General features: G+C 35.8%; 1 protein-coding gene across 1 annotated transcript in view; it reads right to left on the bottom strand.

Annotated features, from left to right (window-relative positions):
- LOC135221282 (BAI1-associated protein 3-like) overlaps positions 1-17,500 on the bottom strand; it is a 464,894-nt gene that overhangs the window by 313,823 nt on the left and 133,571 nt on the right. The window contains exon 4 of the mRNA XM_064259094.1: positions 17,075-17,141. Coding sequence (XP_064115164.1) covers positions 17,075-17,141 — 67 coding nt within the window. The remainder of the gene's footprint in view (positions 1-17,074; positions 17,142-17,500) is intronic.

Genomic DNA, 17,500 nt, shown 5'->3' with positions numbered 1-17,500 from the left:
ATGAGACAAAAAACAAATGTATATGCACACATATTTCAGGGAGGAGATTAAGAATGCCAGGAGAGTGTATCAAGTACTCAAGTCTAGATAGTGGGGTTAAACACAGATGAAGAAGAGAAAAGAAAGAACACTCGGAGAAACAAAGCCACGTACTCAGGAAAAGGCACTGGAGTAAGGGCAGCCCACAGAATTATGAATGAAATATTCACGTCTCTCAAAAAGAGGGATAGGTTAATAATAACATCATGGGAACAAGAAAGAAAAACTGAACAGTAGGTTATTGTGAGGTCTTAGTCGGAGATGCAAAAGGGGGACTTTGGAGTACCGAACACCACAGAAGACCTGAATATACTTATAAAAGAATATCAATCTTTTAAGGCGGAATCAAAAATAAGGAAACTTAGGAGATGGAAAACACCAGGATGTGAGGGAATGAAACCTCGTATACTAACTAGACTGGTTTGCAGAATACGATGAGGCCGCAAAGCCTGATGATAGCGAACTGAAGTCCTATCATAGGTACCAAAGAAAGGTGACCGGCCTTTCAGGTGGATTTTCATAATTATGAGTAGGTATTTTAGTGTCTCAAGATTAATTTAACGGACAGTCTTGCTCTGCTATAGTATTCATGTTAATTATTTATAGCTGCTTTAAATTATCCTCGGAAAAAAGTAGACGAAAAGTTGATGGGGTGTTGTCAAATCAATCAGCAATACATTGTGGGTGCAAAAAGATGATGGTATTTTGTCTTTGTTGTTAACCATTTTCATAAATTTTAATTGAAAAAGTGGTGACAGGTGAAAGAGAAGGTTTCGTTTGTACAAAAACAGAAATTTGAGACTTAGGATAAATGGATGATGCCATTTTAATAATGGAACACACGATTTACTAGACTTACAAGACTTCTAGAAAAATTGTACTCAAAATAAACTGAAGATATAAAACCTAAAAATGAAAAATTTACAAACGCTTTCAGGAAAATGTACTGAAATGTACAAAATAATTTTGTTGAGACACACTTGGATTTTCTTAAAATTTATCATGTCTACAAAATAAAAGCGTGGGCGCCAAACATTCATACTTCAACACGGACTACATACGAGTACATCTACAAAGAAGGCTAACTAGTAGAGCCATCAACATTGTGTACACGGACACGGAGCCATTTCCCTTTGCTTTACATGCACTTTCTTGCTTCCTAGATTTTGAGGCCCCACAATTATTCAACAACTCTTTCAACTCCATCTACCTTTTCTTGTCGTTCCCAATACTTTGGGTCTGTAAAATGTTTTTAACAACCCACCATCCTCTACTGTTTCCACATTACCAAACACTTCAGAACATTACTTTCAACTGTACAAACACATCTACCAGTACTTCTTTGTAGTTTCACGTTTGTCACTTTTTCTAATCCTCTTAATTGCATCAAACCTTCAGAATCCTTTGTACACAGCCAGCTACCTTCTCTGTTCCACTTGATGTTAATCACCTCTTCCTTTATCCTATCATCATTTACAATATTTACTCCTAAATACCTATATGAACTTACCGCTTCCATTTTTTCTCTATCCACTGTTATATCACACTGGTTTCAGCTTACCCTTATAACCTACTCTTGATCACACTCTCAACCTTCTCCTCTAGTTTCTACAGTTTCTCTTTATTATCCCAATCATTACAGCATCATCTTCAAACAACAGGCCCTCCTGAATTCATTCATAACCCATTTTATATCTGACAACTTTGCATCTCAATCTACTGTTCTTTCTGGGCCTATTTGCATCCATAAAGACTTTAAAAAATCAAGCAGACTTATACACCATTCTCTCAACCCCACTATAAACTAGTCATTCTCTCTCAGTTTACATATTTTATATTTCAATTCATACTCCTATGCTCATTATCCTTTCCTCGATCTACTTACTTCTCGTGAGAGAACTCATTCTCCTTGCACACCTTCTCCCACCACTTTTTTTTTTTTTTTGTTTTTTTATTGCATTCAACTTTTTTTCTCTGACTTTCTTCTTGACCACCTCATGCATCCTCTCGTATTCTTGCTCTTTATTGCAACTGTACAATATACAATCTCGTTTTACTCCTCACTACGCTTCTTATCTGATCAGACCATCTTTTCTTTTTTTTTTATTTCCAGGTCTTATCTTCCTCAAACTACGAATATTTAACTCGTGAAGGCAGCCGAGAATTTTACTTCACTTCATAACCTCCTTCGACTCTTAATACAATTTTTATCTTTTTTTCCCCTCTCTCCTTACATGCTACTCTTACGTCTTCCTTATCAAACTCACTCGTCTTGATTACAATTATGGCTTCACTTAAACCAGCCTTCCTTCTAACCTAACATCACCTCGATCTATCTCTAATTCCTATTCAGTACAGACTGCAATTATAATTGATCTGGAGTTTTCACTGGCAACTTGACGTACAGACAACGCAAATTTAGTTATGTAGAGCAGTTTTAATTAATTCATTTTAAATATTCCACAAATTAGTGGCTGCTGAAACCATATTTAGATTATGACTTAACGACACAAAGTTGTTTTTGACCTAAATGAACAGATTTGTCTCCGCTAATTAACGAAGCTCCGAGTAGCGCAACCCAAAACGTGCCCCTCCTCTCCCGACCGGGATGGGTAATTAGTACTTTTTTTCCTGATGGCTATAGGAAGGTAACTGATTCTTTTTAACTTCCCAATTAATTAAAATTGGATAGGCTACACTGTTCCTGCTATAACTCTTTCCCTCCATTCACCTCTCTCTCTCTCTCTCTCTCTCCTCTTCTCTCTTCTCTCTCTATCTCTCTCTCTCTCTCTCTCTCTCTCTCTCTCTCTCTCGAAATTATCCCAATCAAGTAACCAATTAAAATGTACAAAATTTGAAGCTTAACTCATAGATGATGATGTGACAGACATTTTTGTTTTAACACATAATCAACTTTATTGTCACCTTTCCAGGCTGCATATATATATATATATATATATATAGAAATAATATATATATATGTATATATATATTGTATATATATATATATATATATATGTATTATCTGTATATATGTATATATATATGTATATATCATATATAATATATATATATATGTATATGTATGTATGTATATATATGTATAATATATATATATAAATACATACATACATACACATACATACATACATCACATCAGACATACATATATATATATGTAAATAAATTCCTCTGTTAAAACAGGATACGTCTCAATTATGGAAAGTCTACTAAAACACTGTGGTTTTAACATGTATGTATATAATATAAATATATATATATATATATATATATAATATATAATATATCATATATATTATATATATATATATATATGTATATATATATATATATATATATATATATATATATATATATATATTATATGCGCTTACGTCCATAAATCTGGTTATTAAAGGTAACGAACGTAGATTCGTTAAGACTTGATCAAAATACGGTTTCAGCAACGACGAGATCAACTGAACTTTTAATATGGCTTTACAAAAATGGTTTACATAACTGGATTCAGGTGGTCTATATATTAAGCGTATACTAAAACTGTACGTCCGGGTACTTGGATTTTGCAATGATTAGTCATAGAATAATATATATATATATATATATATATATATATATATATATATATATATATAGATATATATATATATATAGAGTAAAAAAAAAGATGCAAAAGTGAAAAAAATGATCTTATTGGGGAATATTTTCATGACTGAGGAGGGAGTCTATATTCAAATAAAGAAAAAAAAATTACATATCCTAATAATATTAAGAAATTAAGAAACGGTAATCCTGCAACAACCTTCACAATTTGAAAACCATGGATAATAACAACCACCGAAAATTTGGCAGCAAACAAATATAAATCTTTTCCTCCAAAGTTCCATGGTAACCCTTTGAATTTCCAAAACTCTAACCCGAGGGAAACGAAAACATGGAGGAAATAATATGGGCCTTCACTACGAAAGAAGAGGCAGGCCAGGTTCTTGTGAGACGGGAGATTACCACAATCTAGGAAAACCGATAGAATAAAATAATTCAAAAGCTTTCCTATTGAAGAAAAGTTCCCGAACCGAGCAATCAGAGGACTGTTTGATTTTCACAACACTGTTAAGCGATCAGAAGAGATTCTTCTTGTCAGTTGAATGGAACAGAAGCCACAACAGTACCTCCAGAAACGGGGCAGCGAGGGCATCTTGAGGGAGAGAAACAGATGTTCGACAGCAGCGTGAGGACGGGTGGTGGTCATCTCTGAACAAATATTTGATCTATCTATACATATAAAAGGCAATTTCTGTCTGTGGTTTGTTATGCACGCCCAGACTATGAAAGCTAAATCTACCAAATTTTTACCATGGAAGAAATATTTCGCGTATAAGTTCAACAGTCCAAAAAGGATTCGATAGCTATACCTCATACAATTATTAAATGATCTCTTTACTCCATGCATCCAGTAACCATAACACACATTTTATCGAGAATTATGCTTAAAAAAAGACGAAATACCGGATGAGAAAAATCATGTTTTGGAGGGAATAGACCTGACTAACTTATGAATACCCATTCACATATTATGCTCTCAAAACAGAACTGCTACATAAAGAAAGTCCAAATAACAGCGGATGGGCGGAAGGTGAAGATCTACGACAGGTTGAAACATGAACAGAGATGAATTGAAATAAACTGATAAGGTGCAAGAAAATGTAAGTGAAAACAAAAGAACATCCAATTTTTCAAGTGTGATTACTTATTCTATAAATTTGACACATGACAAATGTTCGTCTACATCCCCTCAAAGTCACGCACAGAACATCTGCAATGCATGTAAACTTATCGCGCAACAAAAATATTACTTTTATGGGATGAAAGGGAGGTGGCCGGCGTCTTTTCAAGAGAAACTTTTTCCTATTATTAGAAATGCCATTCAGCATGTATTTTTGCCAGACCTTTCTATTGAAAATGGGTTTTCATATTTAAAAAGGCTGAAATTATGTAACATGCATCCCAGCATATTAAAAGCCCCTGGGTCTAAAAACTCTTGCAGGTGAGAGGTTGTGATAAAGACAAAATTACATAATTCAGACTTGAAGTTAATATAATTTTCTCCCGAGATATGATGCATATTCGTGAATTAATATGTCCTGAGAATATTAAATGATGCAGTTTTAGGAGATGAAATGAGATCTGCAACTTACGCAACGGAGAGAGAGAGAGAGAGAGAGAGAGAGAGAGAGAGAGAGAGAGAGAGAGAGAGAGAGAGAGAGAGAGAGAGAATTTTCATGGGTCATTGAAGCAATGAGGAAAATTTAAAATTATTTTAAAATACCTAACTTATTTCACTGCCAATCAATCTGCCATATTTCCCCTGATATGAACCTGAAAAGCAACTCGCCCAAAACAAGAATTTATTTTTTTGAGAAAACAGAGAAATAAAATATTCATCAGTTTCGAGGCCACATTATATTTACGGCAGAAACAATTATATGGGGGAAATTCATGTTAAAATAGTAGTCATAATCACATTTATTCCTATTTTCTTAGCTGTCACGATATATAAGTAATTTCCACGGACCTGGGAAAATTTCTTGTTTTATCTTAATCTCAAAACCAGTTTCTTCGGGTATAACTTTACAATTAGAATAAAAATAAGAAAAGGGTAGAAAACATACTTTACTTTTTGAAATAAATGATTTCAAACTGATGACATATTTATTTCTAAAATACCTTGAGTTATCGTCATAATGAAAATCTACAATGAGGTTACATTCTTCTGGAACAAGTCAAGAGGCCATGAACTCGTGACAGAAGCTTTCTAAAAATAGACTGGCCATGGGTGACAAAGGAAAACTACGCAAAGAAGAAACAGGACAACATTGATATATGCATACACATATACTATATAAATACATATACATACACATACACACACATATATATCACACACACATATGTGTGTGTGTGTGTGTGCGCGCGCGCCTGTGAGTCCCCAAACGATAACACTGGGGAATTCGCTATTCTGAGTGCTCTTCTACATTATATAAACATGGGGTTGTGCACTTTACACCTTCCTTTGTCAGCTGGTCCTTGAGATCAGATCTGTCAAAGGTCAAATTTTTGGAAATTGATAGCCAAATTCCAATCATACTGGTGAGAATGCTGTTTCTCCTACATTAGACTTGTGCCTTAGCATTTTCTCAATTTATATATATATATATATATATTATATATATATTATATATTATATCTATATATATTTATATATATATATATATATATATATATACATATATATATTGCATGTATGTGTATACATATATAGATATGTATGAATGTATTCATATCTACATATATGTGTGTACATAAATACAATACTACATACATACATACATACATACATACATACATACAGAATATATATATATATAATATTATATATTATCTTATATATATATATAATTATATATATATAAATTTTTATCACATCACCATTATATTTACAAACTGTGGCGAAAAGCAGAAAATACTTTTAATAAAAAAAAAAAAAAAAAAAATCTTTCAATGCGAAGACCTACTACCATTTTTGATCAGCAGAAGTCCTTTTCCGAGGGAAATCGAGAGAAATCTTCGCGTTGGAGCACACATACAAGTTTACCTATATATAAAGTCAATTAATATGACAGAACACACAACAGGACTGGACTTTATGAGTGTCATTAGATTATAGCTAAAGGGATTATGAAGCGCTGGATCATTCATCAACATAAAATTAAGCAACACAATAACATAAACAAAGCAACGCGATCGCCAAAGAGAATTCTTAACCTCCTTATTAAATAAGCGAGCTCAAAACGCATGCACCCAAAGATGCTTTCACTTCTAAAAATTAAATTTAGTTAGTTAAAGAAAAAAACAAATCTCCTCCCCCCCCCCCACCCTCCCTCAAGAATCACGTTCCATACTACCAGGACCTCAAACATGGGCCTGTTCTGGCTGCAAACAGAAGTTTCCTTTGAAGCTATGTGTGACTGATAGGGGTCCCGTTTCTGTCCCAACTTTCATTTCTTTATTCCTGGGTGAAGGCTTTCCCTTCACCCAATATGTGATCGCACAACGACCTCTCAGGGAGAGATAACGACTACCGCCCACGGCTAGAGAGGTCAATATCTAGTCATTTATGACCTTACATCCATACGCTTTCGTAAACTTCCCATCAGCGTTACCACGCAGGAGACTTGACTTTCCCAATACGCTTTCCGACTTTGTCTAGGACCTTGGTAGGTGTGCTACCGTGCACACAGCACCTCCTTGTGTATTTCCATAATGTAAGTATTTCTTTATGTCCCATAGTCACAGTCTGGCTGTGGTGTATCTTATATAGTCACTGAAAAGCAATCGGTAAGCTACTGATCCAAAAGAACGCAGTCACGAATGAAAGAATACCCAGAGAAAAAAAAATATTATTGCTAGCAAAACATATTTTCTTTTGCAAGAAATTATATATTTTTTCTTTTTAGAATTCTTTCGTTCATGACACCAGAATTTTGGGTCAGGGGCGTATTTTACAGAAAGAAAATTGCGGCTACGATAGAGACATTTTATTCCAGAGAACAGCGGTGTCAGAAAGCTGACGGGAGACAACGTTAATCCCAGAAAGGATCAAGGTCCATGGAAATGATTGTCTGAGAGAAGAGAAACTAGACCCTAATGGCTGCCCTAATGATGCCTGGAGGCAATCTGAACGTGGAAGCAATCGTGCCGTTTCCCTTGTGAGGGCGAATCACAACATAAGAATAATGTCTTTAAGTATACTTTAATGCCTTTAAGTATACTTATGCTTTTGCTTTGATATCTATGATTCATGCTGACAGAAAATCTTTCAAGTACTGTTGAGGATTACAGTTACAGTATAAACTAACTAAATTCTGACCTCAGTCAACCTAAGTTCGCATGCACTGTATCTACCTTAATAAGAAGATTCACTTTGGACGAACAAATGAAATCTTGCCGTCTTGATAATAATAACACGGCCATTTTGCATTTAACGTCTATGTACATTGGAGCGTTTCATTTCAAGGAGACTGAGACGTCCATGTCGACATGGCCACGACAAGATGGTGAATTTAGGATGATGAAATTAGCCTGGAGACGAAAAAAGTGAAGGGGGCCATTCAGACAGCCCCAGACGACCATCTGGAATCTAGAATCCTGCTCCATTCAGAAGTCAACCGAACTCAGGATGCACAAGTTCTTGAGGCTCCTGGCAGTTCAAAGATAACTGTTGAAATCCCTCTCCCAACTCTGACATCAATCAATGCAAGACTTAAAGGTAAGCATAAAAAGCAACTGCTGCTGAAATCGGACGGAAAGTCATCGTCGATAGCGAGAACATATAGCAAGATCATTCGTTACGGCTCTCCAGTTGAACTTGGGAATCACAGAAGGGCAGAAGTCAGGGCACTCTGATGATAGGTTAGCAATACTTTAGGGAAGTCAGTGCAGCCGCCTAAGATGAACACTATCTCTACAGGTAGTCTGTCGTTTTCCGGGCAGTTTTATCTTCCCATATATCTAGTTATAGGATAGCCATGTAGAGTAATTAATATTGCATCCTTATTGAGGGACCTAGTCAACTTTGATGTTTTTATTATTTCTTGAATGGGCCACTTTTTTTTCAGTACTTTCTTAGTTCTCATTCTTCTGCCAAATTATAATTCTGTGTTGAGAGAAATAATAAACCCAGGTCCACGTTCGAGTACAATCCAGTTTTTTTAGTTAATTATCATCATTTTACTTTTCCTCTGCAAAGAGTGCTTTTATATATTACATTATTATTTTAAACGTTTTACGTGGATATCGATCTGTATTAATTATTTTGTCCTATGAAGCATTGTGAGTTGAAGAGGTAAGAGAATTTATCAAAGAGAATTTGAGGGAAAGCCAAGCGTTGTCCTCGAATGATTCAGTAGCAGCCTTTGGAGATGTGAGTACTTGAAAAGCAGAGTGGTGTGTGTGTGTGTGTGTGTTGGAGAGAGAGAGAGAGAGAGAGAGAGAGAGAGAGAGAGAGAGAGAGAATGGGGAATCGCTTCTTTAATTCGTGCTGTCAAAATTGAACACACTCTCTTACCATGAAAGGTATTCACAAAGACCATCGGGTTGTGAAAATTATCCCCATGTAATTGTAGGGTTGAAAGGTAACAGTTCAGCATATATCTAGTCATCGTTACACACAAATACATACACACTCACACAAACATATACATGTGTGTGTGTTTACACACACACACACACACACACACACACACACATATATATATGTATATATATATAGTATATATATATATATATATATATATATATATATATATATTGTAAGGGTATTAAGCACCTCGTTTATTTTTTCTTGTCTCCGACGTTCGAAACGATTGTTTCAGGTTGTTTCCCAGTGAGGGTCGTCCACCTCTTGTTCATTGGTAGAAAGAGGTGGAGGTAAGGTAACGTCCGACAGCCCGTGTCTGACTGCTTTAGTCAGTAAGGTACAGAGACCTGAGCAGGTTATAAGCAGCATGGGGGTTCTATGCAGTCCCGTTTGGAGTCCGTAATGGCTATTTGGTTACGACTCGGGACCTGCAGGGTTAAGGACGAGCATCAAGATGTCAGCAGAGCCAGTTTTGTCTGGTTAGCAGCTTCGTCTGCGTTATGTTGAGGACGGCGGTTCAGAGTTGCAGCTTCGTCTGTGTTCTCCTGAAGGGCAGTTTCGTCTGTGTTTGTGTGTGCAGCTTCGTCTGTGCTCTCCTGAAGGGTAGCTTCGTCTGTGTTGTGTGTACAGCTTCGGCTGGGTGAATTACTTCAGGAGGTATTCTTAGTGGGTCCTCAGGTGTTATCTCTGCAAGTTGCCACGGTTTCCTGGGTGTGGAGTATCCTGCAGCATTTACTGTAGAAGGCTTTTGTGCCTTAGGTTTTCCCCAGTGTTTTGATGTTAATGCTTAAGGTAATCATGAATTTGAAACTGTTTCTGTGGCATAAATTGTTAACCTGCTTGTGATTTTTATGGTCCATTATTGTTCATTTGTTTCTTTAATTTTAACCTTATGTTGTCTCTTATCAACTATTTGCTAACTGCTCGCACTAAAATTACTCTAATAATTGTAATAGGCATTTTACAGATTCTTTTATGCAAAGTAATTATCTTTCCCCCTGCTTATAGATTGTTAATTTGTTTATTTGATGTACTGACTCAGTCACTGTTTGTTAAAGATTGTTATACTGACTATTTAATATTTGCCTTATCTGATAACTTTTCAGATTAAGTTTTATGGTTAAATTTGCATAAGTATTTGCTTTGCCACGATGCCTTTATGTAAATACTTAATTCAAACAATTGTACATATATATAATAAAATTCGTTTTAAGGTCGTGTTAGTATTACTTGGTTTCTCTGTTTAGTATTACTTGGTCTCGTCTCCATTTGATAGTCTCAATTGCTGCCAGATTTTCAGTCCTGATACTACTTCCATTTATTTTTTTCTTATTTATTTCAAAGAATGAATGATGAACCCAACAGAGGTTCATAACAATATATATATAACGCACACACACACATATATCATACAATATATATATATATATATATATATATATATATATATATATATATATATATATATATATATACATATATATATATATATATATATATAAACATAATAATAAATAACCTAATAAAACAGCAACAGCAATACATAAAGTTTAATAAAAGGATAAAAACAATAGCAATAAAATGCGTTTCAGCCACTTCAAACTAGATGGTCCTCATAACTACATCCTGAAGTTGGAAAGTTCTCTATATCATACATACATTGATAAACAAAGCATGAACCTCTACATTTTGCGGCACAAATTACATTAGAATCGACGAGAGACGGGGTAGGCGGGTTCTAACTAGACAAACTAGACTTCAGAACATAAACAGCCTTAACTCTAACAGGTGAGCTGTTTAACAGTTTTACATTTTAAGGAAACCAAGACTTCTGAATCCAGGCTGCGTGACTGGAACCTCAATACGACATGGATACTTCAGCTCATTATCATGATAAACGACTTACAAAGAGTCACCAAAGGCCTTACCAACAAAATCGCTGACAGAAGCCACCTATGAGTCTTCACTATTCCAACTTATAAGATGGTTGATGCAACTGCGGTATAACCCACACACCTGATGCATGATAGGGAGGCCCTTTCAATAATTTGGCGATTGTTCCTGCAAATGTATACACCGAAAACATTTTTTTTTTTGGGGGGGGGAACTCACAATATCCTCAACCAACAGCCATCCACGGATTACACTGAAATTTCAAAACCACCACATCTGATCGTTTGATTGTTTCTTACATTTAAACTCTGGGTTCATACTAGCCCCACTCCTGTCTCTAAACCACTAAGCTCCTTCACAAAAAAAATAAAAAAACAAAATCAAATATCTGACGACCAAACTAATGTTGTAAAACTGTTATACGCAAATCTCAGAGCATAACATTAAATAGCTGCGTCACCTTGACGAAGTACTGACTCTAATTTGCTTGATCCACTTGAAGAGCCTTCAGAAAATTAATGATGTCCAAAATGTACTTGTTCAAATCTAATATACTACAATTTTCTGTTTAAAATGATGATATATATTCTTGAACACAAAGCACAGTTTATAGAGAGAGAGAGAGAGAGAGAGAGAGAGAGAAGAGAGAGAGAGAGAGAGAGAGACATATTTCTAATTTACAATCTTTAAAAACGTTTACCAGGAAAAAATAATTTTTTCTATCAACCCCTTAATCCAGATAAAGTAAGAAACTTTTGAGTAATTTAAAACTAATTCAACTCTCTTAAATCATCATATCTAACTTTCTCGAAAAGCTCCCAACCGCTTAAAAAGTTTCAGGGAATAGCTTGAGTCAGAATGAAACAAAATAACGTAAGAAAAGAGAGAAAAATATAGGTACAAAAGTGGGGCAGAAATGTATATATACACACCACATATATATTATATATATATATATATAATTTCTATATATAAGTACTATATATATATATATATATATATATATATATATATTATATATATATACATACATACATACATTATGAATCCCTTTTGCTTCCTCCATGTAAAGTAACGTTAAAAAGCACACGCCTTGTTTTTTTTCTTTTTCTCTCACTGACGCATTTCATGGTTCTTTTGTTTCTTTCGCCTGTGCTGCCCTCTATCGCTCGTTGCAGGTAATAAAAGGGCGACACGGAAAGTCTGTCTCACTCTCCCGAAACCCAGTTCGAGTCAGGTCAAACCTGATAAACTAACCCCCTGACCGCACGGAGCATCCACCTGGCTCCACGATTGAACTCATGTGGCTCGGGGCCACCAGGGTGAAAAGCCTTGCCTATCGATGCCTGGAAGAAGTCGACTTCCTTCACCTACATTTAACGAAGATATATTTCAGGAGAAAGGTAACGTGCAAAAGAGTGGTGGCAATCTATTTATATTTAATTGTCTTTTCTTATCAGTGCTTGTGCGACCCTCCATAGGGATTCATTCATTCCCACAGCTGTGTTCCCTTAGAGATCCTTTGATTAAGAGCTGTGGTTCCTTAGAAAAGTAGTTGTATTAAATTCTTCCCCTTTACAGTACAGTAACGTTTTGAGCAGTAATTCAGTATCTCTTTGCCCTCTGAGGAATATTACGATTTATGTTAAGCTCATATCCGTCGTCCCCTCCCAACCCACTCACTCTGCCGCACACGTATTTATACGTTTATATTGCAGGTCTACTGCAAATTCCTGCTGTGAAGGTGAATTTTCCCTGTCCTGCTCTGGGCCAGAAATTGCACGCTGCGAATCATCCCACGTGTCCTGGACACGTGCTCATTGCTCCCAGGAATCAATCCAGTATTTGGCTCCATGTGAGGGTCATTAGCGTCCTTATTGGAATCGCGAAAACAGTAGAGTAATGTTACGGAGTAAATACATTTCCCTGTAAATTCAACTCTCGGAGTTTCCTTACGATTCTTCCCTTAACTTGTATCTGACCTTCAGCTCCCCCGCACCGTGCCCCTCCATTTTTTTTGTATTTAATTAAGATCATCGGTCTCCGCATTAACTGTGGTCAGGAATAAAAAGTATCCGTTGCAGGAGCCATCAGACTTAATTCATACAATCTATATATATATATATATATATATATATAATATATATATATATATATATATATATATATATATATTATATCATCAATGATGAATCTTCTGCTCAAAATACTTCCATAGCATTACCTGGGTTATGTAGTTACCTACAAAGAGGGTTTACCAACAATATGTCCCAGAGGCCATTCACCTCTATCTTGCATACACACTTCTTCCTAGATATAAGATATGAATTTTCCAATAATTCTTAACACCTCACTTCGTTAACACGTTCTTGGTTTATCCACTTCCTCCCTTACCAATCCCCATTAGCACAATCTCATTTGTTAAGCAATCTGCTTTTTTCCTTGTGAACCTTTATCTAAGCACAACCCACTGTCGACCCAATGACCCACTCCAGAAATGTTGCATTCCCTTAGAAAGTCATTCGACTTTAATACCTTTCCAAAGCCTTTTTTTGCCTACCTTTTTTCTTACTTTACCTTCATTGATTTCTTATGAAATTCATCTGTCCTAGAGCATAGACTTACTATGACAACTGTTTCTCCTGCTACACCCGATTCCAAACACAGACTTTGGACCAACAGTCTTTATGATGCATACACACAAACACACACACACACACACACACACACACACACACACATATATATATATATATATATTATATATATATATATATATATATAAAAATAAACTCTACTGGTCACTTTTTTACTGGATACGCAGTGCCTTTTTAACTACTCTAATTCTTCACACTTTTTGGATATGCTTGTCACTACAAAGCCTTAGATCCAAATAAAAGAAGAATATGAAGTAACTGTATGTCCTGTAGCGGAAATCGAACCCGCATCCCGAGTGACCAGAACAAGGTTAAGCCAGGACATCAGAATTACTTCATTATTCTTGCATTTGTATGTAAGGCTTTGTAGTGAGAAGCATATCCAAAAGTGTGAAGAATTAGACTAGTTAAAAGGGCACTGTAGCTATTACAATTACACACACACACGCACACACACACACGTATATAAACATATATGATATTAGGGCATATTTTCTTTCTGTGCAGTTGTTCCTGAAGTTAGTGGCAGCAAGAGCCGCACAGATTACATGCAAGAGAATGAGACTGGCCGACTAATAGAAATTCAACACGTTAAATATTGCATTTAATGAATAGCGCTAAAGTCTGCATACTGTAATAAAAACTATGTCCATTTGTAATCTAGTTCTGACGACAACGCCGACAGTTGAGGAAACGGTTCGTCAACTATAATAAGTAAATGGAAAGTGAATACATTTCTCTTATTCCTGTGAATCTTGGGTATTTAGACTGATATAAAGTTTACATAAATAGATAGTCTCTGCAAGTAATGCCACCGACTTCAATAAGAATATATAATATATATACACATAAAAGTATATATATTGTGTTTATTGTGTACATACACAAAAATATATATATGTATAATATATACACGCATATTTTTTCTGTATATATACATAATATATATATTTTATATATATAAATATATAAATAATATATATACTTTATTGAAATCGATGGCATTACATGCAGAGACTATCTATTTATGTAAACTTTATATCAGTCAACACACACACGCACTACAAGCGTTTCAAATACTTGGCATCATCTCCCTCTCATCCAATGTGCTTGCTTGCTTGCATGGTGTTTTTACGTTGCATGGTACCAGTGGTTATTCAGCAACGGGACCAACGGCTTTACGTGACTTCCGAACCACGTCGACAGTGAACTTCTGCCACCAGAAATACATATCTCTCACTCATCAAATGAATGGCCGAGAATCGAACTAGCGACCACCGAGGTGGGACGCCAACACCATACCAACCACTCCACTGAGGCGCTTTCTCATCCAATATGAATCCCAAGTAACTCTTGAAAAGTTTCCCATAACACTGCTACAAGCCAACACTTCTCCCCTTCTGTATATTTCCGTCTCTGCAATGATCACAAACCCAATCCCGCTCGGGTTCCTAACTTATAATGGAACTTGGCAGTGCTAAATGACAGCGGCACCTGTCAAAGGAATGAGGGGGGTCGACTCCCCCACTTCCAGCGACCATCCGTCTTACCCTTCAGACCTTAAGCAATGAAACAATTCATTTCGCCCTGACATGACACGACACCCAAGTCCCGGTTGGGTAACTGGTTTCTTGAAATGCTAATTCTAGCATTAATTCAGTTTGCTAATGAACTAATTCGTAGAATGTAGGTCATCCGTTTTACAATTTCTTTCCTTTACCATTTAACCTACATATGCGCTTTTTTATCATTCCTCTGTATGTCTGTATTGATCAACCGTTTTCCCAATTATATTCATCCTTAGTTAGATTTTTTATTTCGTATTCTTTTTTTATTTATAAAACTTCAACAAATTCATTTATTTTGATCTCACGTTTTCTTCTCTTATTCCCTAATTCTAATGGCTTTCATCTGTTTTCCACAATTTCCCTTTAATCATATACATAGCTAACCATTTCTTTCATATGATCTTCCATCTTTCGTGATTTCTACCATCACAATTGATATGAAATTCCATTTATTGGGTGCACCAAACCATGGCTCTAAGTGAGCTTGTACTTACAAACACTTATTAAATGTCTGCAATAAAAGAAAACTAAATCTGGAGCACCTTCGCTCAGTTATGACGCCATTGTTGGTGGCGACGAGCAATAACCGATAAATGCCAATGCCAGAGGACAGAGGCCTCTTCGAAACCTCTCCCAAGGACTCCGCTGTCACTGTTCCGAAAATGGCTTCCGATAACTGAACACTGAAGAGAAAATCATGGGAATGCAATAACGCGCATCGCGAATCATCTGGGCGTGGTTGTGTCTCAGTAGGTTTTCTGTTTCGGTCAGTTTTTTACTAAGAAAATGATTACGGGTTCTTGCCTTGGAGCAAGAGCCCGTGGCAGCATAAGAGTAGCTTAAGCAAATCTAAAACGAACAAAAACTTCACCGTATCTGGAGACACGTACACTCTACGGAGTCTTCGGAATGACATCTATTTTATTTGTTTCAATTCCAGTATAAAATAATAATCGTATTCCTGCATACATCGTGTTTAACCACTTTAGGTGTCCTTTTTGTTTTTATTTCTTTTTATCATTTATATGGGCAATTAAGTATTTCATAAATGCTCTGGTATCATCCACACATAATAATCTAATTTAAGAAAAGCATAACGATCACACAAAGATAAAAAATGAACAGAAATAAGCTTCACTATTTACAGTTAAAGCACCCATAATAACATCTAAGAATTTTTGCAAGAACAGAAATCACTAAGTCCCGCAATGTATGCGGAGATTACCTAAAAGGAGAAAAGGCAAAGAGATTAGCGTGCATTTTATGACACCAGTATTCAACACGAGGTACTGAAACCGCTCACTCAATAAATTTCGATCAAAGATCACTTATTTTCTCAAACCAGGAATGGATAAAGATGGAAGAGTATCTATTTTTCTCCTAAATCGTAACGTTTACCGAAAAACACCACATCACATGAAAATTACATTAAAAGGTAACAAACATCGTACACGAATGAATCGATTCCGATCAAAGGAAGAAAGAATCCTTTCATTGAACATTAAAAAACATTAAAGATAAGCACACACATCAATATAAGCTAATGAAAAGAAATACATATATTTCTCCTCACAAAAGGGTCGGGGAGGAAGGCTTTGAGTTGGATACGAAAAAATTCACTTGAAAGAAATGTCCTTTCAAAGGACGACGATGTAAGAAGAAGAGGAAGAAGAAAAAAGGAGGAAAAGACGAGGCGAACTTACCATTTGGATCTTTGGCTTCGAGGTTCTCCGCTTCGACCACCACCAGATTCAGCACGAGGATTGGAGGCTGCGGGAGAAAGAGAGGAACAACGGTTAAGGTTCTTGATGTGCTGCTTTGGTTTACCCTTCAACTATCAACATTTGAAACTTCCAGTCTGCATTATTTTTTTTTTAACTTGATACTTCACGAAAACGTAAGATTCAAATGATTTATACACATAGTACAGATATCATTTAAAAACTTTCCATATATTAATTTTTCATCTAGTTATATCAATGAGATTTCTTATAAGTACGCCGGACGCCCTACTCATAAAGGTTCTCTCCATACACCTAGGCCATCTCTCTTTACCCTTGTTTGTATTTAATATCTAAGTGTGATAGATCTCAATAACTTTACCTCAAACACTTATCATAAAAACTTTG

This window comes from Macrobrachium nipponense, chromosome 2, assembly GCF_015104395.2.
Source record: "Macrobrachium nipponense isolate FS-2020 chromosome 2, ASM1510439v2, whole genome shotgun sequence".
Classification (NCBI taxonomy): Eukaryota; Metazoa; Arthropoda; class Malacostraca; order Decapoda; family Palaemonidae; genus Macrobrachium; species Macrobrachium nipponense.
This window is presented reverse-complemented; position numbering and strand designations above follow the sequence as displayed.